This window comes from Acanthochromis polyacanthus, chromosome 9 (genome assembly GCF_021347895.1).
Source record: "Acanthochromis polyacanthus isolate Apoly-LR-REF ecotype Palm Island chromosome 9, KAUST_Apoly_ChrSc, whole genome shotgun sequence".
NCBI lineage: Eukaryota > Metazoa > Chordata > Actinopteri > Pomacentridae > Acanthochromis > Acanthochromis polyacanthus.
Genome location: NC_067121.1, coordinates 36,758,798 through 36,783,340, shown reverse-complemented (window position 1 = coordinate 36,783,340; position 24,543 = coordinate 36,758,798). Strand labels below are relative to the sequence as shown.

At 39.0% G+C, this 24,543-nt stretch overlaps 1 protein-coding gene across 2 annotated transcripts in view; it reads right to left on the bottom strand.

Moving 5' to 3' along the window:
• Positions 1 to 24,543, bottom strand: part of brinp2 (bone morphogenetic protein/retinoic acid inducible neural-specific 2) — a 244,026-nt gene that overhangs the window by 92,275 nt on the left and 127,208 nt on the right. For both annotated transcript variants that reach the window (XM_051953298.1, XM_051953297.1), the window contains one exon: positions 2,953 to 3,143. In XM_051953298.1, coding sequence (XP_051809258.1) covers positions 2,953 to 3,143 — 191 coding nt within the window. The remainder of the gene's footprint in view (positions 1 to 2,952; positions 3,144 to 24,543) is intronic.

The following is a 24,543-nucleotide window of genomic DNA, read 5'->3' as shown; positions in this document are numbered from 1 at the left end:
AAAATTCTAAATTGTGGAAATCCACAAAAATTGAAAGATTCTTTTTTTTCCCCCCTCGGTTCTGAGGAGGATAAGTAGTGACAAGAGGCATCCATACATACAATGTCACCGCTGCAAAAGTTCTGCTGCGGGACTGTAACTTCCTAATCGTGGGAAACAAATCAGACGTTTACAGTAAAACAGCACCCTGACAGCCGTGATGGAGCTCAGGACTCAACCCGAGGACGGCAGCTGTGGAACAAGTGCTTAGACTGCAGCTTATAAACTGTGACTCTGTGTGTGACAGCTCACCTGATTGATGTGAAGAAAAGTACACAGTGTCATTTGTTGTTTGATCTCAGATCGATCCTGTCTACCTGTCTGGGATAATTTATAAGTAATTAAAGAGGTTCTTCCATGTGCCTAAATGTAGCAACTCTCTCAGTTTGGACACTGTTTTAAGGAACCTGCTGCTGTCTGATGCTGAAAAACTCAGAGGGAAAATGACAGCTAAAGACAGCTGGAAGCAACAAACTGTACCTCCATCTCAGTAATGTTGTGTTTTAAGGACATTTCCCTTTTTAATAGATGTGGAATTACAAAGAAAACTTAACAAGGCAAAGTGAGTTTGTACACTCTGTGATGTTTATTGAGCAGCATTGCTTTCAAAATGCGCAACAAGCCTGATGTTCAGGCTTTGTCCTCTGCGCAGAGAAAGCCTGTTTAACTTCTTGTTTTTTTTCATAGAGAAGGGGTTTTGAGGTTTCCTCTTGTTTGGCCTGAGATTTGTCAGAGCTGCATGAGAGTATAATATAGACAGCAAACAGGTGTCTCACCCCAAAAGCATAAGAGTTGGCAACACTGGGAAACCCCAAGAAACGTGTCGTTACCTTCCTAAAATAATGGCCCAAGTCATTTTTTGACAAAAAAAGAAAAAAAAAAGTTTCTTTTGCCTAAATAAACTCCTCATGATGCTGGCTACCTCTAGTAAAATCACCTACATTCTCAGTTGAATAGACCACGTGATTCTCCCCTTGTAGTATAATGGCCTAGGTCAAGGTCCAGCGTGGTGTGGTTCCCCCAAAACCCACGTTTTTTGTGTTTTCTGAAAGGCCTGAAAAAATGACTCAGGCCGTAATTTTAAGAGGGTGTCAGTGTGATACATTTGACATATTCCACAGCTGCAAATATTTAGTTATTAGACTTAATGGCAATGTAATTCAGTCAATGTTTAAACTATTAAGACGTTAAGACTACAAAAATACACGTTGTTAAAAATGGCTAGAATGAAGTTAAGCATCCCATCTTGAAAAATGAGTTAAGATACCAGTAACCACCAGTGTTTTTTTGTCATCCACTTTCTGTCATTCAGTTGAAAAAGGGCTAAACGTTGAAAATGAGTCAAGCTGCTGCTTCTTAAGTGTCGTGCTGAGAACGTGTTGCTTAAATCAGACAAAGAGCACACTTTCCTCATTTTTAACAAAGCACGCCATTGTCTATGCATGCTATTAACACACAGAGAATTTAAAGGCTTTCAAGGAATCACACAGAGATGAACACTGACTTTAGATTTGTGGGTATTTAGTTAGTCGTGACCCTGGCACTGTGTCTGAAATCATTACCAATTCCCTAAACAGTGCAGTATGTTTACCCTCTGCCATTTTATTTGAGTTTACACATTTACCTGCTATAATTTCCTGCAGTTGTGATGAAAAATGTGATGCTATTCATTTTGTAGGTGCAAAAATTACCATTTTGAGGCTCCGCTGCTTATTTTTGACTATCATTAAATCAATTTATTCACTTCGACTGTTTAGCAAAATACACTTCACAGATCAGTGTAACCATACCCGGCGAGGCAGACAAAAACACAGGCGAGACTGGAATGGAGAACAAAAGACAGCAAAAAAATAGTTATCTGGGATATAGGAATCCGCTCTGCCACCGTCTAATCAGTATTCACACTGGCTCTGCCCATTTAGTCGAGGCCGTTAATTACATATAAAATCTAACTATCACTCTGACGCTGCATTCATCTCTGCTATGTCCCCCACGCTGATGCTTCAGTGCATACATCCAAAGATAAGTGGCAGCAAAGTTTAGTTTCTGTGGAACGGGAGACAAAAAAAACAGATCCGTCTGCTGTGTGAACAGAGAGTTGGTGGCCATATTCTGTCAACGCTGCCAGCTGAAGATGTATGGGTAATTTTGGTATCAAATGATAACATTTTGTCATAATTTAAAGTCCATTATATCACTTTTAAACGAGTGTGCATCCCTTGCTGTTTTCTACATTCACTGTGTATTATAGGGTTGACTGATCCGAGAACCCTGGGCTTGTAAATCCTGCCCTGACTCTGATGAAACGGATGCTTAGAGATGTTTATACTCGCTATCAATTCTCTACAAGTCCTCGTAAAAGAAAAAAAAAAACAACTGTAAAAATGTACCATATATCTGGGCTTTGCTATGCGATGACCTGGATCAGCAGTATATCAATATCACGAGGATGTCGCTCTGAACATTACACAGGTCTTGGTCTTGTTTTTGTGAGCCGCACACGATCAATACTGCTGGTGATTCGGTTTTGTGAATTACTTCTCTCCTCTGGGATTGAGGCTAAAAAGAAATCCAATAAAGAGAGACGTACAGTATGCTAAGAAACAGGTCAGTTTAATCCCTCTCTGCTCTTGCAGCTGCACGTAATGTTCATCAGCAGAAACGATGAATGGAAAATTACCCCTTTGGAAAACAGCCCCAGATGAATGCCGCAGGTGCGAGACATGGACGTCGTTGCTATTGCTGCTTTTCACTTGACTTTCTCCCTTGGAAAAGAAAAAAAAAAGGCGCTACACTAACACACTCTGCAGCTCCTCAGAGGTCTAAAATGAGTAGCTCCTCTATTTTTGGTGTGTCCCGACACTTCCTAACCCGAGAAGAAAGGCGAGTGTGTCACCTGCAGTCCTTCCTTACCTCCCAAGGTAGCAGAAACTAGGAAGTGGGTCCCGTACTTCTTGATGAGGTTTTCGTTGATTTGCTGCAGGGTCGGCCGTCGCCCCAGTAACCGCAGGTTGCGTAGGAACTCTGGCGCTAAGGGCAATGGAGCTTTGAGGAAATCTCTCTTCTCTGTGGCCAGGCTGTTCACCTTCCAGTGGCTGAATTCCCTGCAAATAAGAATTCATTAACAGGTGAATAAACACTACAGGTGCTTTAGAAGACTGAGGTTAAATGTCCAACATCCACAGACTAATGTCATATACTGTCAAAATGAATAATGAATGAGCAATGAGTAGTTTATATCTAACACTAAACACTTGTGTTATAACCCTGGCATTATAGAAGTGGTACCTAAAAAAAGAACATTTTATTTATACATTTATGCGAGCAAATCAATTGAAATACTCGCCATGTCCAGTGAGGACACACTTTTAGATTTTTCTGTTTACTTGTAGCCACAGAGTAAACAGAATGCCACAAGTTGAGTTCAGTATTGTCAAACCAAATAATCACAGGAAGTATCTTATTGAAGCTGTTGTGGATTCAAATCCAGATCATGGAGGGAAAAACACTGAGTTTTTCATGTATACAAATCACAGTAGACCTAAAGTTGAAACCATTGATGGATGAAGTTAATAACAATGCAATGCTCTTGGACATCTTGAGTCCTGATACTCATGTGGGTGTTATTTTGACATGTATGACCAGCCTAAATATAAAATAGACCAAACATGCCCCTCATTAGCAACAACACTCCCTAACAGCAGAATACTGAGTCCCACCACAGCACAAAAATCGTTCAGGAATGAATCGAGGAACCCAACAAGCATCTCATTAAGTGCTGACTGCACCTCCAAACTCTCCATATTCCAATCGGATCAACATCCATAGGATGCACAAGAACAAGACCGATCCACAGAGGCCCCACCCAGCAAACCACAGGACCCAAAGGACCCACTGTCGATGTCCCAGTGCCAGACACCACAGGATGCCCCCAGAAATCACATGCCCACGCCATATAAGGGACCTAAACAATAGGTTGATCACTGGAGCCGTCTCTGTAGCAACATCTGCCTTGGTTTTAGGAGCAAATCAAGATAAGCCCAGTGTTCCCATGTGGCAAACTCAATAATCAAAGAAAATCTCCTGTTGAAGCTGTTGTAGATTTAAATCCAGACTACGGAAGGCGAAAGTTTTAACATATACGTCAGACTAGACTAAATATGTGAAAGCTTCTTATGTGTACAATCAATTTAACGAAATTTGAGCATATCAACACTAAAAGATGGTTTCATAAAGAGCTGTGAGCAGAGGCAGTCTGTCTCATGGGATGTCAGAAGAGCTGTGATTGAATCATTAATGGGAGTTACAAGGTCTGAGAACACAGTAAATGATAAATGATCAGCATGTTTCTAAATGGGCCGTACAACATTTCATTCTTACAGAAAAAAACAGGCTATGACATGTTCAAATTAGCATGCATTTAGGAGTTTTTAGCAGTACTGCTTATACTACTACTAAATTATGGTACAAATATGATTATCATTTTGTCTGGAAACACTGAGTCAACCCAACTTTACTTCAGAGGTGTGTGGTAATGCACCTGTAGCCCATGTAGTAACTGCTAAACACACAGAAAGAAGAATACATGATGTAAATTTAGCTTTTTTTAGTTACATCAGCAGCTATAAACTAGCTCACACTTGCAAAACAGAAGTTTGCTCAAACCACCTACTGAGGTTGCATTTACACTTTTAATACGCGACAGCTGTCCAGCACATACGGTTGCTGTTTGTCATTTCTCTCTCACCCGCACACAATCTGCCATTCCTAGAAATACAGAGAGCGATAAAGACTGCCAGGATTCTCAGTCGAGATCTTCATTGTTCACATTTAACTCAATGGAATCTCAGAGATTAATGTGGTATGTGTTAAATGATGATGGAACGTTACACAAGGGATGTGTCCTTAATTAAGCCAATTAACTTTGACCACTCTGTGCTTTCTGAAGCCAGCCACACTATTTTGGGATTAGAGTTGAATGCCAGTGATCTAATTGGTATAAATATTTAGGATGTTCACATTGGTCATTGCCTTGCCATATAAATGCCAGACTGCTTTTATTTAGTCTTCTGCATAAGACTTCTTGAAGCTGCTCTAATGAATTTTTCAAATTTGCAACAGACAAATACGTGATCCACATGATGTGTCTGTAGAAGTGTAATGAACCCACAAGAAGTTATCGTTCAAATTTAGTTCAGCAAAGCAATTTACTTTCTTTCAGTTCATTGTTTTAGTTTTATGGCTCACTGGCGTACTGCTTTCATTCAGCCTCACAGTTCTGATGATTTGTTGCAGTTGGTAGAGACCAAAACAGAGCTACTAGGTGCTGGACTGACATTCGTTGAGTAGCAAGAATTACACCCCCAAATTAATGTTAACATTGTTCTGCTCTTGTTGCATGGATAACTGAGTAAAAAAATCATATTCTGTCAGGTTGATCACATCACCAACTCATCCCCTGATATCTACAACCTGAATTTTGCTTTTTTTTTTCCACCTTTGAGTTTATTAAACAGATGTAGCATCACACAGCAGTACCATCTAAACGGCCTTTACACTTGTTCAAATTATCTACACTACTGTTCAAAAGTTTGGGATCATTTAGAGATGCCCTTATTTTTGAAGGAAAAGCAGTTTTTTTTTCAATGAAGATAACATTCAATTAATCAGAAATCCAGTCTACACATTGTTAGTGTCTATTCTAGCTGGAAAGGGCTGATTTTTAATGGAATATTGACACAGGGAAACAGAGGAACATTTCCAGCAACCATCACTCCTGTGTTCTAATGCTACTTTCTACTAACACAATCAAGACTGTTGCTACATTTCATTTTTAACCAAAACCCACACATTGTTTCCTCTACAGAATGGCAATATCATTTTCTTGTGTACAAAAAAGGTTATTACAGAGAGTTTTCAGTTTTGCTACTTTAATGCAACATTGTTTACAGTCGTGACTTTACTGCAAGTATGGAACTGATCAAATCCATCCATCCTCTATACATCGTTTTATCCTATGAGGAGAGGGTGTTGGAGTCTATCCCAGCTGACTCAGGGCGAAGGGCAACACAGGGAGACAGACAACCAGGCACAAGCCGGCGCGCCATGGACTGATCTAATCACTGAAGTAAATAAATAATGAGGCAGTCAGATAAATAATGGAAATACATTTTATTATACTCCATCTATGAGCTACTGCAGACACTTCAGTTGGATCGCTGCAAAAATGGGTCTGTTTTCATGTATCGTGGTAATTCAAGTGTTTCCTTAACTATCAATTCATGCAAATATTAATGAAAACAATGAAGTGCATTTTCATCTTTAAAAAATTGCTGTAATAACACAAATGGAATAAAACAAAAATGAGAATCTTAGCAGCATCTGGCTATTTAGACAGATTTAATTTGAGACATTGGTCCAATGCAATGAAGCAGAACAGAACTTAGCTTTTAACTTAGTTGCTTTTTGGATGTTTTCAAACATATTTACTAGATTGATTTAATCCAGCAGCATCTCATTCTAGACATAATTTCTTTATTACTGTTAACAATCCACATCTACACAACACAATGTGTAGTTTCACTGGAATGACAAGCAATAATGTCTATTTCTACTGCCTTCAGCCTGTTCTATGAGCCTTGACCTCACTGGGCGATGGCTTCCCCTCCTCACAAATCCAAATGTAGCCCCTGAAAGGAGAAGTTGAGAAGTTTTGATGATGTGCTGTGTGTGTGACCCACCACCGGGCAGATTCTATAAAAAAAAAAAACTGTGAAGAAAAAGTAATCAGTTAACATACTGGTAAACAAGATGCTAAACTACTAATTGGGGATTCAGAAAAGTCCAAGAGCTCCTTAACCACAGAGCAGAGGGCCAAATTAACCAAAGCAACACTGGTCAGCTAAAGGTAATAGTGATTGTAAAGTCAAACATCATGCCAGCTTTGTTTGATTTTATGAAAACAAGTAAAGGCAGCACAATGTGGAGTCTGCTTAGCCAGTGGAATGGTAATCAACTAATCAATATAAGGGTCAATATATAATTGTAGGACTTTTTGTAACATAGTTGACAGGTATCATCTTAACTGTTTTCAGGTCTAAAATCAACATGGCCGCCTATAACCAAACACCACATGACATTTTTAGATGGAGATTCTTCTAAATATACATTCAAGGAAATTTGAAATTGAAATTTACTCAAAGATATTGCAGTAAACCTGTTGACATGTGATAAATCCACACTTGACTCACACACTACTTTATATTAAATGAGTCAGAAAGCCTTGGAGTCTTCCAGTCTTTCCTTCAGGAGGAAATGACATCATGTGGAGCAGGTCATGTGATCTGGAATTAACACACTTCCTTGAGAGATGTTTTTGTAATGGGGGACTTAGTTAATAATTTCTCAGGCACAGACACAATTTGTTATTTTCCATATAAAATGTGACATGTTGCCAAAAAAGAAATATCTGTCATGATTATCTCAACTTAATTAAAAGAACACGATCAAAACAATTCTTGAATAAACTCGTTTTATTATTATTCAGCTTATTAAAATGTAGTTGTTATTAAATTTGGACAGTTATTTAGTTGACATTTTAGGGATATCCAGTATTTTTTTTATAATAAGTAATTGTTTCCACAATAAAAAAAAAACTATATAATTTGTGAAGACATGGTCACAATGAACATAATTGTTTTTTTTTTCTTTTTACTTTTAATAAAAATGTATCCCAGATATATCTCATGGAATTCAAAAGTCCCTCAGTTACATAGTGACCCATAATTAAATGCAAAAGCAAAAAGAAAAATCACTTCATAAAGGCACTCTGTACTCAGTATGATTAAATTAACCTAATTATCATAGAATATCAGGCCTATGCTTCAGGGAATTACTATTACCTGTGCATTACTGCTCACAGCATTATAAGATTTGCAGGGCCGAGCAACAACCACTAGACTTTTATAGAATCCGGTTCTTTAGCTCTCAAAGCAATGACCTTACAGCTGGTCAACGGGACACAGCGACAGACAGAGAAACGAGTCTGGAACATTCATCCATTTCGAGTGGCTGATAATGATTTCATCACTTCACTGCTGCCGCGGAGGAACCCTAAGGTACAGCGAGATTATGCAAAGACCGGCAGCAAGGTACAGATCCACCTCATCTGCATAAATTTGCAGGCAAAACAACAGGAGTTGAATATTAGCACATTATGTATGCATTCGCACTTAACAAAACACCAGCAGTGGCACACTGTTTTCCCCCCCGAGTGCATTTTCTCTCTTTCAACACACACACACACATTCACACAGTGGAACATACACAGAGGGAGCTACATATACTGTATCATCGTCTCAGCTGCCTCTTATGGTGCCTTTTTCCGGTCAAAAGTTTACTATTACCGACAACACAATACTATAATTATGCTGTTGACAGCATTGTGAGTACACTAGGATGCATATAATAGGCCAATTCCCATAATAATACACAGTAAATTTGCACAGGGTCATCATGATAGTGCAACACAGCAGAGGGCTGTAATTAGTTTTTTGGTGCTGCGTTGCATATTAGTCTTCAAAGGAGAGCTCAGATTTGTAACCATTTAGCACGGAGCATAACAAAGCTTTTCTCGCAAGGAATGGCCTTTGGGGGCATATGGTCGAAGTAGTGCTTCATTAGGAGGTTCATTCGCACATAATGCACCAATTAATGTCTGTAGCCTGGACACAGTCGCAGCGCAATTTGTTCAAGCTATCATTAACTCGAGCCACATTGTTCCGTCATGAAAGCAGCGCACCTCAGAGAAACCGAGTCTGAGGGCACAGTTCTAGAGCCACGAGAGAAATGTGGACAAAATGGATGATCAAGGAGAGCAGGAGAAACGTCTGCACAGCAGTCCTCCACAAGTTTGCAGCTATTAGTTTATTAATAGATCACACACAGTGACTACCTATATGTAATATGGATCTAAACATTTGTAATAGAAGTGCTCAGACACATCCAGGGCTGCACTAGATGTCCATCCATCCATCCATTTTCCTCCGCTTATCCGGGGCCGGGTCGCGGGGGCAGCAGGCGAAGCAGGTTGTTCCAAACGTCCCTCCCCCCAGCGACACTTTCCAGCTCTTCCTGGGGGATCCCGAGGCGTTCCCAGGCCAGACGAGATATATAATCTCTCCAGCGAGTTCTGGGTCTGCCCCGGGGTCTCCTCCCAGACGGACGTGCTCGGAAAACCTCCAGAGGAAGTCTCCCCGGAGGCATCCGAATCAGGTGGCCAAACCACCTCAACTGGCTCCTTTCGATGCGAAGGAGCAGCGGCTCTACTCTGCACTAGATGTTCAACCATTAATTGTTAAAATGATAACAGAAAAAAACATCTTTAAAGTGTGAAAAATAAAAGTAGTTTGTTGTTTTATATGGTTCAATATTATTGATGCATTAACTAGTTTATGTACTGCTGGATCATTTTTATTTGTTGATATACAGGAGTTAAAAAAAAAAAAGTACCTGGGGTGGTTTAAAAAACGCAGTACAGTAAAAATACCATAATAGTTTCATATGTACCTAGGTAATCATTAAGGTAAAATAGAAATATTTCAGAAAAAGAGTGACTTCATAATTACTTGAGTAAATGTAATCAGTTTCTTTCCACCACCAGCAAAAGTCTAGCAGATGTACCTCAGGTCCTTGGATATTTCTGAGCAGGAAGCATCACTGAAGTCTGGGAACTAATTGAAATTGTCATATTTTCCTATAATGTACCAAATAATGACAAAATATGAGAAACATTTAAAGACATTGAAAATGAAAAAGAAATATTTCACATTCTGCCGTATTTCTGGACCAGTAGCCAAACTGAGAACAGAATAATGGCATTAGCCACGATCTATTTTATATTTGCATTTGAAACAATGCAATTACCAGATCATGAATGTCGCAATTTAGAATATACATCATGCAGTGTGTCTGACTCAGGGTTTAAACTGTCGGCTCAGTGCTTTTGCAAATTTATGCTGTTCTCTTTGTGTGAGAGTCAAACTTCTGACAGTGTTTCATGTGCCAAAGGCTTCATCACGTTTTAAATCTGTGTGAATACTGAAATGGAGCAGGACTTAATATAATATTGCAAATCAAAGCGCGATATCTGTCAGAAAAATCACAATTAGATGACTGTGAGACTTTTTAGAGGAAAAGAACTGCCTTTTGGACTATCATTGCAAATGAACATGAACTGAATTAAACACTGGGACTATTCAGCATTTTAATTAAACACAATTTTATCCAGATTTGTTTCATTAACACATGGCTAGCGCTAAAAAGAAAAGAGTGCCTTGTAATTACAATTCATAATATATACCGTTATGGGCTATATAAGCAATCAAGCATGCAAACGAATCTTTATTTGTTCTTAAGACAAAGTACAAATACAGATTTTTTTTTCTCCCAATAAGTGCCAATGTTGCAAATGTACCTTTCCTTAAAAACTCGCTGAAATGTAAAGCAAATAATAACTTGGAATTTCTGAATCAGAGGTTTGATAGGTGAAACTGTTTCTGCAATTTTTGTTTTCTACAGGGTTAAATAAACACCAGATTTTCTTGTCTTATATCCAGACAAATACTAAGATACCACAACATTCATATGTTTATTTCAGAGATTCAGATTCCCCCTCTTATTTTTAAGGTATGATTCTAATGTGCAAGGAAGCATGCACTAAATTCCAAACAAATAGAAATTAGATGGATCTTTACTAGTGGTGTCATACTTATAACCCCATTGTATTTACTTTAGCAGACAAATGTAAACCCTGCTGGCTCATGTTCCATTTTGTTTAAAAACATAAAGCCGTTTAAAATATCAAAAAAAAAAAAATCCAGAGTGTAAGAGCCACAGTCCCGGTTGATAAGGTTGTAACATGAACAGCTTAATTCCACTGTTTACCTGGAAGTCTTTGTCACAGACGATAAAATGATTGACTCTGTGATAACTTTCCAGGTGTTATAAAACCCTGTAGAATGAGACTATAAGCCCCTGTGCAGTTTTTAAAAGTGTCTGATAAACTTTCAAACGCACAGATCTGTAACTAACTGATATCCCTGGGTCATATTTCATTTTCTTACTGACACCTGAAGCAACACAGTGTCTTTTACTGCTCATTTTACCCGCAAGTATTTCAACACACTGGAGAAAATAAAACGGGAAATAAAGGGAGTCTCGCTGAATAGACCAAGAGTAGAGCTTTCGGCGATATTTAACTACCAACTAAAATATAAATGCATTGTATTCTTTGCTGTAATGAATATTATGACGCATCCAGGCTTTTCTCTACTGTGTTTGAAAATGCATTCTGTCTACTCATACTCCAACAATAACTAGCGGTGAGCTAAAGCAATAAATATGAGTCAAAATCCTTTTATTTAACACTGATTACTGAGAAAATGACATTAAAATGAATAGGTATTTGCATATTGGAACACTGATGCTACAGTATATGTCTTTCTGTTACATTCGCCTTCTTTCTTTCTCGCTTCAGCTGATTTCTCAGGGCTTTAATGTGACTCACCCATGTCTAGGACTGACATTACTCTCTCCTGAAAACCTTCTCCACACCCACTCCTGCCATATGAGTAATTACCAAGATTTTCTCTTACAGGGGCACCTAAACTTGCTGCACTTTGATGATCTTTTCTTCTACCTGCATGTTCAGTGCGGTGTAAGCTCTCTTCTTCCAGTCAGACCAAGACGCCTGACTTGATCCAGGCAGATAACTTTTCCTGGATGAACACAGTGCAGCTCTGCAGAAACAATATCTGCTTTATCCTTCACATCGAACCGGCTTTGCGAGGAGAGCTGCAACCACACAGTTTTACAAACTGCCGCAGTCCATGCTACATAGTTTGGACACAATACCAGAAGAATTATTCTGCATCTTCATCAGTATATTTCAATTCGATGCAGATGCTTTGCAGTACATACCATCCTTGTTGAGCCTTTGCTGTTGCTTTTCTGAGACTGCGAGTTTGTGCTACTTTATATTGAAAGGACATAACAGCAACCTATCTCCAGCAATAAATTGCCATGAATTAACCCTTTCTCCTCTGAAAGTCACCATGCTGGCACCAAGCTGTCAAAGCACAACCTACTGCCATTTTTAAAGGGCATATTCAGTTTTAATAAGATTCATATTCTTTCATCTGCTCAGTACTTCTATGAATAAATGGATGCTGCTTCATCGTTGTTCCATAAAATTTGGCAGAGTCGCAGCTGGGAATTTGTAGGACAGCTTCAGGAACATCACAGTCACTGACTCATAGTTAGAAGGCCTTTATTTAGAGTCAAACTCACAATGTTTTTATTGGGCAGACTTTTTGTTTGTTTCCTTCAATCTCCCTCTGTCCTGGTGATGTGATAAAGAAGCTTTTCCACCGACCCCACAGCTGTTGAGTTGGCATTATGGCTAAATTACAATGGGTTTTTTTCAAATGGAAACACAAATAAACCCAAAACCTTAAGCAGTTAAAGGCTCAGCCTAGCAGTTTATTATTTTAAATGTGACAAATTAAGAAAAGGACAAAATCATTGTTGCAGAGGGTGAGGTATTTTATCTTATTAAGGAGATATTCATCATTATTCAAAATGTAAAGGTGAGTCAATGGGGGAAATTTCAAAAAACTTTCTTCAAGTATAGTCACAAAAACCAACTCAAACACTGTGTTAGAGCTTGCTGTCATGAGGACGACCTCAGGAAACCAAGGCCAAGAGTTCTTTCTCCCTCAGAGAAGTTTATTAGAGTTAGCAGCCCTCAGAAATTGCCAATTAACAGCACCTCTGGTTAGACCCCAGATCGCTGCTTCACAGAGTTCAAGTAGCAGGCACAACATTAACTATTAGAAGGAAGTGCTGCAAAGAAACTACTACAAAGAGAGACCCAGATGAAGAAAGCGGACCAAGAAGCTGAAGGAACAGACATTAGATCAGTGAAGATGTGGCTGATCTGTGAGTTCAAATGTGAGATTGTGGGTTTCAGCCTCTGTGTCTTTGTACTTGGAGGCATTTAAGGCACCACACCGTCCCAGCCGAGTTTAGCTTAGTGGGACTGTTACGGTCAAAGGTAATTGCGTGCTGTCTTGCATCTGGAGTGGATTCCTTTTGGGCCTTTGTGTGGGGAGATGGCATGTGTGGGTCCAGCTGTGGCTGGTTTCAGAGCCTTTCTGGAACTGACTCTGGAGTAGAAGACCTGCACTCACGCCCTGTTCTCCGCATCTCCCGACCTGTCTGATTGGGACCAGGCGTAAACTAACCGTGACGTCACCCGTTGGTTTCAACGCCGAGAAAATGAAGCCCGGATTTTGCTACTTTCTGGTCGCTGTTTTGGATTTTTTGGAGCCAGTGACGTAAAAAGCGTCATCAAACAGACTGGACCGGAGAGCAACTAGGGGCAGGATTGGCTGAGGACTCTCTTATCCCGCCCACATTTTACTGCAGAGGCTTCTGTTGCTGTCTATCAAGTATAGCCACGCCCCCTGGCTCCGCCAATTTAAAATTCAGTATTGATTTATTTTAAGATCGGCCACCTGATCTCTCATTTTGACCATGAAAACTAACGGGAAAAAAATCCTGAGCTGTAAAAAATCAGTCTATCAAATTTTTTTTTTCAAAAAATGAATTGGGGTCTATGGAGAAAAAGCTTTTTGGAGCCAACCCTCGCGGACGGCGTGATATTACAAGTTTTTGACACTTCCGGGTTGGCTTCAATTCTGGAGCCAGATGCTACGTCCACTATATATACAGTCTATGATTGGGCCACCACCGAGTTCCCTTCCACCTTCAGCCAAGCGGGGGCAGCCCTCGCCACACCTGAAGAGTATATATCTGCAACCAAGCTCTCAGTCTGATGAGTTTATGTAACCAGTTTGCCCTCGTGCCTCGTTGGGATTTGTGTGTATTCAGGTATGGTCCGTTGGTTCATTAGAGCTTCTGCTGTCGGCTGCGAATTCGGTGTGGAGCCTCCGGTCTTAGTGGAGACTATGGCTCCTGTTAGCAGTCCGCCAGCTTCAAGAAGAAGCTATTCGTAGCTTCATTCTTTGTATTTTGTGTGTGAAATGTGTGTGTTCTGAGGCACCAGTTTTGTATCGTGAGTTCTATGCACCATTCACTCGTTTCTGTTACTTGTGGTGGGTGTTGCTACTCTGTTTAAGTTTGGCTAGGGAGTATAGTTGTTTTGTGTGAGTTTAGCTAGATAACATACTCTGATAGGCTTCGTTTGGTTTTATTTTGTTCTTTGATTTGGCAACACCCATCAGTCTTGTTTTCTTTGTTTGATCAGTGTTCTGTTAAATTTGCTACTGAGACATAAATTGCTTTACCTCCAGTAACATCTGGTGGTTTTTTCTACATCCAGCTGACCTTAGAGCAGGGATGTCAAACATGACGCCCGTGAGCCAAAAGCGGCCCACCAGAGGGTCCAATCCGGCCCTTTGTAAAGTGTAAAGATTACAGAGAAGATATTTACTGCAGATTGTAAATTTGTAAAACCATAAATTCAAAATAATTTCTAGACCTTGACAAGTTGTTTTGATCATAAAGTAAAATACTAGATTGCTCATTGTTCTTTTGTGTCTCAATTTTTTTTTTTTTTGCTTTTTGTTTTGTGTTGTTTTGTCAGTTTGTTTCTCTATGATGCTATGACTTTCCTGTTCCAGCCCACTTGAGATCAAATTGGGCTGAATGTGGAGCCTGAACTAAAAGGAGTTTGACACCCCTGCCCTAGAGGTTGGATCATAACAGGGACTATGATAAGTTTTTCAACAGGACAAAAAGCCACAACACACCTCCATGCTCAATAAGGGCTGTACAGAGCGCTGCCTCCACAATCACCCACCTAGACACAACTGAAGGGCTTTGGAAAAAGTTGGATGAGTAAGGTGAAAGCAGCCGACGAGCGAGTGAGAGAAGGAATACTGTGTGAAGTCTTTCTCAGAGCTCATGGACAGTTTTTGTATGGCTTTGATGTATTCAGTTTTGTTCTGGAATGCAAAAAAAAAGTAAAGAATAAAGTACCCCTTGAATGAGTAGATGCGTCCAAACTTTTAGTTTGTACAGTACGGCACTGGCAGAGTGGAAGTGACCTGATCCTCTCTGAGTACTTCAACAAAGCAGAAAAAAAGCAAATTCTGTTTGGAAAAAAAAAAAAAAACGCACAGCAACACTCAGTCCTTTAAAATAACCAACTGTTGTGTCCATTTCATTCCTCCAACCACCTACTCCATCTATTGTTCAGAGGCTCGAGTGATCCAAACACCCAGTATTCAGAATTCTAACCATTTCGTCCTACACAAACTGCCCCACTTACATCCCAGAAAGTTCTAAAATTCTATGGCCAAGCCTGAATGTCGTGTAAAAAAACAGGCGAAAACTCAGGCCAAAAACAGCGTCCAGTGGATGCATTCTGAAGTGACATTCGTTCGGTTTTTCAAGTTGAAGCGAAACCAAACGGCCAAAGTCATTTCGCTTCGAACAAATATAGCCATTCTACTTCCAGCAGCAGTTACATGACAAATATCCCAAAGCAAAGGTCAAACTCATTTGAATGCGGCGAGCTACAATTAGTCTACAGCTATCACACGCATCAGCAGGCATTAGTTTTAGCTTAGTATTTAGTCCGGCGAGTCGCAGGATAGCAGCCAGTAGTAGCACACTGATTAACTGGGCCTGATGTAGACTGATGTGTTTTCTGAGCCGCTCTACAGTGACTGAGCACAGCGGCAGGGAGCTGATGGCAACGGGGCCGAGGAAGCAAAGAAACACAGTGCATCATTTACTTTTCTCCTCACTTCGCTCGCTAAGAGTTAACGGCGAGACTGCTTGGCTGACCGTTTGGCTAATGATGATAGATGGTGTTAATTAAAAGGTTTTAGCACAGTGCTGATTGCACCTGCAGCTCTGGCACTCGGTTTCGCTGAAGCGGAGGGAATTTTTGTTGTTTTTATTAGGGGGGGAAAAAAATGGAGATTGAATTCTGTGCTTATGCAGAAATTTTGTCTTGGACGTTCCTCCTGACATCTACGTTGGAAAGTCACACCTGGATGTTATAAGATACTGAATGGAGAACAAGCAGCAGAACGACTGTCGGGGTGAATGAACGCTGTATTTACTGAAACGTCTTCACATCAGGACAGCTGTGAGGATCCTGTGAAAAGGACTGATCACACAGGGGTGGGTGGAAATGCTGCGCTGTACATTTTGCATAATGTGTGTTGTGATAACATGTTATTTGAATCTCAAATGATGTGAAAAAGGTGCCATTCTCACTTTCACAAGGCCGCATATCATCGGAATGATTTCAAGGCTGTTATTTCAAGCTATTATTGCTGCATAATGTTGCTTTAAGTTCAGAAAACACTGCAGCAGTGATTGATGTGGGGTCCTCAGGGTGCCACCCCCTACCAGTGATCCAGTGAAGAGGACCAATTAAACACAAATTATGATGCAAAATATCCTTGATTTTTTTATGTGTCCATGTGCCTGGTAGACAAGTTGTTCTTTTGTTTTAGTTTGCTGTTTTTTTTTGTTTTTTGTTATTTGTTTCAGTCCTGTTATAATGTCACTTTTCATAGAACAAGTTGTAATCGCTTCATGAAAACATCTTGGTAACTTACAGCTGTGTTTTCTATAAAGGTAAACTTGATTCTCAATAATGTTTTGAGGGAAGCATACTCTCCGCTTTTGTAGAATTGTGACAATTTAGAAAATTGTCTCTCAGAAGCATAGCTTGGAAAATTTGCTTCTTTCAAACCATAACTGATAAAGGAATTTAGTTGTACTGGAACATTACTTTTGAGAGACAGGGTTGTTTACATGACACTAACTGAAATGACATCACAAATGTTTTTTAGCAAACGTGCTGACAGTAAAGTCTGTAGCTACCATGCAATATTTTACAGGTTTTCAATGTTGAATTTTTTTGGATTAATTGAAACTGACATACCATTTTTCTTTGAAAAATGTATAAAGTTGATTATATTGCCTTCAGAACTGTTGACAGTGGAAATTTGACAAACACCTCAACAATCATTAACATAATTTGTTGATGGGCAGAGTAGGAGCATAGACTGAGTTAGCAGAGCTTTTTCTCTGACAATGATGTTACAAGAGCAGTGAAAGTCAACAAAAAGAGTACAGATGTGGGTTGAACAGCTTAAAAATGACCCGACACTCGCTATAAATCTAATGAGAGCATTAGATTCAGCTGAAATGGGTTCCATAGGTCCATCCCTAGTGTGCCATTTAACACAGTGAATACATATAAATGTATCCAATCAGATACGATGTTGGGTAACTAGTTAAGCTGTTCTATAAAATTATCTGAGAGCTGCTAGCAAAACAGTGTTATATATAAATGGCGTGAGTTTGCCAGGTGGAAAAGCCTTTGTTGATGTTCTCTAACTTTTTACAATCTTGATTAAACAATAAGAAAGGTGTGGGTGGAAGCCAACAGCAACCTCGAACAGCAGCAGTTCCCAAACTGAGTGATATCTGCACCAACTGTGTGTTCATATAATGATGAAATGAAGGCTTCAAACTGAATAAATAAGCAACAAATGCTGAAGTCACCTCATTAACACCCTAAAATCTACAGTCACAGTATGTGGCAGCTAAGACTAATGATGTTACCACAGAAATCACACCAAAAGCTTTTCATTGGATTGGGGAATATTGATGTCCTGCACCAAAATCTATATCACATACAGCCATGATCTTTAGGACTGAGAACAGTTAATAAGATGCAAATGAGCTTTAAAACAGGCAATGTCTTCTCTGATTGCTGTCCGTGTTATTTGTTTTGATTTAAAACTGATTTGTATCCGTCAAATGGTTCATATGGCATGTGGAGACTCATGGAGGGTTGTCATGGTAGAAAAAACAGAACTATGAAGGGTTGTTGAGGTTTAAAAAGGTGCTGGAATCATTGCTGAGTAGCTCCTTCTCGTGTTGTTTTTACTACGCCAGGTCTACTTTTGAGGAATCCAATCCAGTCATCGCCCGCCTACATATTTCACTCACAGATCTGTCCCATTACGGATGTTCTAACAGCTGTTGCATTGTGTAGATGGATGTTGTCAAAACTCTTCTCCATCACAGACAACGTCTTCCGCCCTCAGCACAAGTTAACCAAAGCAGCTCATCCAGCCAGACACTGAGGATGAGTAAATGCTCCACCGAACGTCACAGGAGAAACCGAACGTCCGGTTATATAATTCCTCCTCTTTCTGCTGAAGTTTGAGAATTGAACAACTTGAGCAGCTGTCGCAAAGCAGGTTCCCCATGGGAATAAATAAAGTTGTTGTTTTTTTCTGATTCAGACTATGTAGGTGTGGATTCAGCAGAACAGACATATGTGTTGCAATAATGCCAACAGGCTGTGGGCGGAAATTCCTTAATTATCCTTCCAAACACTGGAGATCAAAATTAGAGAACAATTTATGAACACTTGATTTTTTTCAGAGAAGTTGAAGAATTTTTGACTGTGGCTATACCACGCTACTAGAACAGTGTTTTACAAAATAATCAGGACACTTCAACAACAAAAAATGTATAAAATAGAATTATTTTGAGGAAAGACAATGATCAAAATTAGAGAAGAACAATAATGACTACGATGGAGAAAGACTACAACTTCGTTTTCCATGTCCATAATGTTTCTCATCAGATCCAAAGAAATTAAACCTGCTTTCATCACTAAAGTCAACTTTGGACCAGTTCTCCTGTGTGCATGCAACATGATCCTCAGCAAAGGTTAGTCTGGCCTTTTGATTCTATTTGCTAATGAGAGATGTGGTCACTGCAGAGTGGGCTTTCAGTCCAAATGCTCTTAAACGTTGAGACATTGTAAGACAAGGCAGATCCTTACACAGCTCAGTGCTGAACTGGCAGCAATTCCAGCTGCAGTGTTGAACCGATTGCCCATTGAGATCCTCCACATTGTCCTGGCCTGTCTTGCTTTTGTCTTTCATGGACGACCAGCCTTCTTGGGGGAAATATGCTTAAAATACTGGAACACTGAATAGAATTACTCAGTGCCTTGACATTTTGGAAGTTGTAGGTTGCTCTCTAACTTTAATCTCCAGTGTACATCCACAGAGATTTTTCGGAATGTGGTGATAAAATAATGTCAAAGTTCCAAAAAAGAAGTTCCAAAAAAAGCTGAGAGAAACACAAAAAAGTTCAGTTCACTGTAGGCACTTCTGCACTCTCCCCCAGTGCTCACCACAAGCCTATTTGTTCCAAGCTTTGAGTCACGATGAGAGGTTTGTGGGGCTGCAAGTTAGCAGGGCTGAAACTTTATAATGAGCAGTTTCACCTGAATCAGGTACAGTCTCACCTATTAATAAGAAGTGACCCACATATGATTTCTGGCTATTTCTGGAGTTGGTGGTTGGCAGAGTGCACAACCTTCAAGTTTCTCCATGAAAATTGTGCTCCACTGCTCACAACCAATCCTCCATGGAAATGATCCTTGATCCATAAGAAGTGGAGTGATATTTTCTAACTGTCTCATTGGAAGTGTTTTTATTATGCTCTGGGGAACTTGGTTACTTCAGCAGAGGAGAGGACATAAAAATACAATGAGCGGGGAGTGACAAGGACACTTGAGCAAGTAATTACAGCTGAAAATGCTTAAAATATGGGTATGCTTTCGGTAGAAATTTGCCCTTCACACAGCACATTTACCCCATATTTCACTCTATTTTCAGCATTTTATGTCGCTACTTAAAGTCCACAGCAACTTGCGGTACTTGTAGCTAAGAGTTTCCTCCTATTGACAACACAGCTTTGTTAAAATTTCAGTGAATTCTCTTGAAATCAAACTTTACATCACAGTTTTTCATTTTGCAAGTCGTATTACTGCAAGTTGTGTTAGAAGTTTGGAAGGACATTTTGCTGAATTTCTACAGAATTGGCAGATAGTTATTGGACCCGCTTATTTGCTAAAAATTCAACTTTTTCATACAGATTCACACTGTTGACAGTTGCTAAAGATGCAATCAAGGCTAAGAGGGTCAGACCCCATGAACTGTATGCATAACCTGTAAAATAGGGATGATTTGACTTCCTGTCTGACTAGCAACTGAGTTCATCAGCAAGATATTTTCTCAGCTGTGCTATTTTTTGGTCTTGATTACAACATTAGCAAGTTATAAAAGTCTGCAAGTCAATTTTACCATTGTGTAAAATAAATGGAAACAAATGGGAACCTGTAAATACATGCAATATGGGGCTTTAGTGATTACTTGCAGGCAGTGTGGTGTATTTGGGGCTTCAAACTTCAAATTGGTTTGCAGCATATAGAATAAAACATCAAGTCTAACAGCACTGTTAACTAAACCTGAGCTGTCAATCACAGGGTAGCCCTGCCTTCTTGTTTATTTTACTTTAAATGGAATTGTCATACTGCATTGAATGAGGCAATAAAGTAGCCATGGAGACCACAAACTCCTTAAAATTAAGAATGTTCAATGAGTTCATATATCAAGAGAGAAATAGGGTAATTTTCTCGTAGACTTCTATACAATTGGACTTGTTTTTTCCAATGGAGGATTTCCCCCCTGCTGGCTGTTGGACAGAATGCAGGTTTAAGGCAAATCTGCATTAGTCTGACTCACCGGAAGTAGACTGCAGGTATTGGCCTTAGTGGGAGACTTTCAACTGAGAAGGCTCTGATTTTAGATACAGTAAAGACTTTTAGAGCCTCCATCGGATTTTGGAGGTTGTGGTTCTTTCCTTTCCTGCAGCCACACGAACATTTTCCAAGAGGTGCATTTTTGGAAGATCCTCTGCAGTTGGAAATTTGTCCTGAGAAATTAATCCAGTCGTGGAAACTGGATGAGATTCCCTCATTTGCTCACTTTGCTTGGAATGTTAATAAAACACATTTTGACCATTGTGATAATTAGAACTGATGGTGTAATTGCCATGCTCTGGTTCTGCTTTTAAATGCTTTGATTATTGAATAAATATAGTGAGTTTATGGATTTTGACATTCTGAAAGCTGAAGCTTGGACACTTCGTGGTCAGCTTTTTATCAGAATCCAGAATTTCTCCTGGCAATAAACACATTATTAACACTTATTTAGTGGCTCATTATTTACTTAGATGCTTGTCACAACAACTAAAGAAGCTACAAAAAAGCGCCACAATTAGGCCTGTTTGTCATGTACCCTAAAAGACTCCTATATCCCAGAGTTTTACCAATGTAGAAGAAGCTATAAGAGCTAAAGAAAATGTGTGGAATCTTAAAATTCTGACTGACATAGCCATTACTTTCTCATACATCCATCAGTTAGGAGCTAACTTGCTCATATGGCCCCTGAACCTTTACGTTGCCATAACATTTGTCAAACTGTCTTGTCAAACACTGGACCAAAGGGTCTTACTCCCCAATGGTAAAAATAAATGAAGCTCTTCTACTGCTCTGGAATAAGGGCTGTTTTACTTTTCCAGCCTGGGAGCTGAATCACGAAGTCTATTCTCTTGTCCTGGGATCTGAGTTCATTAAAACTCCCTCCAGTCTTGTGGGAACCCACTAGAAATAGACCCTCGACCCAGCCTGGAGGGTGGAAGCCGGGGCATGATTTTTTAATGATGTCTGAGTTGTTCCCACCAGAGTCATTACACATCTCTTGAAAGGAATTAAACTGGAAGCTCGCTGCAAAGGACCCCAAACGGCGATCCCATTATGACAGCTAATGGGAGCTGTGACATGAAGGGACAGATAAAGATTATTTGTGGACAAAATTTTATTTCACTCCAACAAACTCATGATGTCTTTCACAGTGTTTTTAAGCCGAGGAAAGTTTGTGGAGTAAGTTTAGCGGCACAGGTTTGATTTTTACATGATGGAGGGGGTAAGTCAAACCAATTTAACATGTGGTAATGTAAAATTTGCACAGTGTGTCCTAAATCTGTAAAAGGCATCACCTGCCTACTTGCACAGCTGGCGGATCTGGGTTGAGTGTCTCTGTCAGCTATTTTTAAGATTTGTCATGCTTCAGCTGAATCCTTTTGGCTTAAGACACTGGAATATACACAACATATGTCAATGACATTGCTGAGATTTGACATGATTGCAGCAAATTGGAGGAGCCATTTTTAGATCGGAGCCAGACTGCGATTAATGTTCTAAGTATGTGAGACTTCAAGTTATGACTTTAAATCTAAGGCTGAGATAAAATGTTAGGAGTGAAAGTAACCAGTAAAATTTAGTTAAGTGCCAGTATTTTTACTTTGTTAGTCACTACACTTTATAGACAAAACAAAAACAAAACAAAACTAGTGATCGGATCAATATATAATTGAGGGACTTTTGAAGTCCATGGGATATATCTTGCATACATTTTTATTAAAAGTTCATGTTGTTCATTACGGTCATGTCTTTACAAATTCCAGAATTTTTTATTATAGAAACAATCACTTAATAAATCAATTAATTAATAATCAATTAATAAAAAGTGACAGAAATCACAGAAATGTCAACTAAATAACAGTCTGAATTTATCAACCACCACTTTCTAATTAGCTAACAATAATAAAATGAGCTGATTCAAATTTGTTTTTAATGTGTTCTTATCAAGTTGAGATAATCATGACAAATATTTCTATTATTTGGCAATATATCAAATTTTATATGGAAAATAACAAATTGTATCTGTGTCCAAGAAATCACTGTCAACTAAGTTCCCCATTACAAAAACACCTCTCAAGGAAGTGTGTTGATTCCAGATCACATGACCTGCTCCACATGATGTCATTTCCTCCTGAAGAAAAGACTGGCCAGACTCCAAAGCTTTCTGAGTTATTTGATATAAAATAGTGTGTGAGTCAAGTGTGGATTTATCACATGTCAACAGGCTTACTATAATATCTTTATAAATAACTTTCAATTTAAGTTTTACTCAATCGTATATATAATATTTAGGAGAATCTTTCTGTAAAAATACCATGTGGTGTTTGGTTATAGGCGGCCATGTTGATTTTAGGCCTGAAAACAGCAAAAATGTCAACAACAATGCTACCTGTCAACTATGTTACAAAAAGTCCATCAGTTATCTATAGACCCGATTATTTATACCATTAATAGGTTTAAAAAACAACAAAAAATAAAACATGCAATCAATGTAATCACAAAGAATGGATTATGATATACCATACAATCATAAAGTCATTCTGCTTATCTTACAGACATTCTTTGTGGTTAATGATTTTTAGCAGGTCCATTAATTCCTAATTATTTTCCACTAATTACCAACTAAAAGAACAGACAGTACTCAGATGGTAAACTTTGAATTAATTAAGTTGAATTAATATCCAAACTTGCATATTCTGCACTCTTCAGTGCTCAGTTAAAGTAGTAATGGCGCAATTCATCTCCAGAAAAGCATTCAACTCATCACAAACAAAGACGGAAGTTTCCAATAATAAAACCATGAAGTACGCATATCATTTGAATTCAAATGGAGCATTTTTTCTTGGGAGAATTATGCAGGAATGAACTCTAATCAATAATTTTATGTCAACAAACTATTAATTAGACAAAAATTGATTGGATTTGCAGCTCCACCTAATTTATAGTGAATTTTCTGCTCTGTGTTCTGTCAGTAGCTTTACTGTTTGGGTTCAGTCTCACCATGCACTGCAGCAGGCCGCTATTTTAAGCAAGAGACCTCAAACAAAAAGAACCCCACTGTAGAAAACCTGCTCAGGCTGAGTAGTGAGCATAGTGGAGAATCCAGCAGCTGAGGACCCATTTACTGTGGAATGTAAACCAGCACAAAAACAGAAATAAAAAAAGAGCGAGGTGACCAGACACTGCTAGATATCTGCATAACTGTCAAAAAGAGAATGATATGCCAATGTTGTGTTCAACTTACTTTTGCTGATGTAATTAAAGCAGCCATCTCTTGTCTCTGTGTTGATATTTTGCAATAAATTACTGTAAAATTTTAAGAAGTTGTAAAAAGATCATCATCTGTAATATAAACTAAAGTGTTTCCTGCTATCCCTGTTTTGTAACTTACCACTAGAATTACTCTTTTTGAATTAGTTAATGGCATACAGTCACTTAACAACACTTTTCGTTGGTCCTGTTACAAAATAATTGCTACAAGTTTCCATTTTTTATTGGAAAAGTTCAGTAATTTTGGCCAGTTGACCCTATGGTGTCGCTTGAAAGTCAATGGTCAAAGGCTTTTTTTTTTTCAATTTGTGAAGAGGTTCAAGCTAAAACAGGATGTTAAGTTGCTCTTCTCAACACTTTACATGATTGGAGATAATTGTGGAGGCAACATCATGAACAATATGAACAGATGGTACTTCAGGTAAAATACAGAAAGTCTTCACATACACGGAAGAAGATTTGTATGCGCAAGACGGGGTCATCTTCCAGAAGCATAAAATATGTATTCATATATTCAGTGCTGTAGACGAAATGTACACAAAACAGGC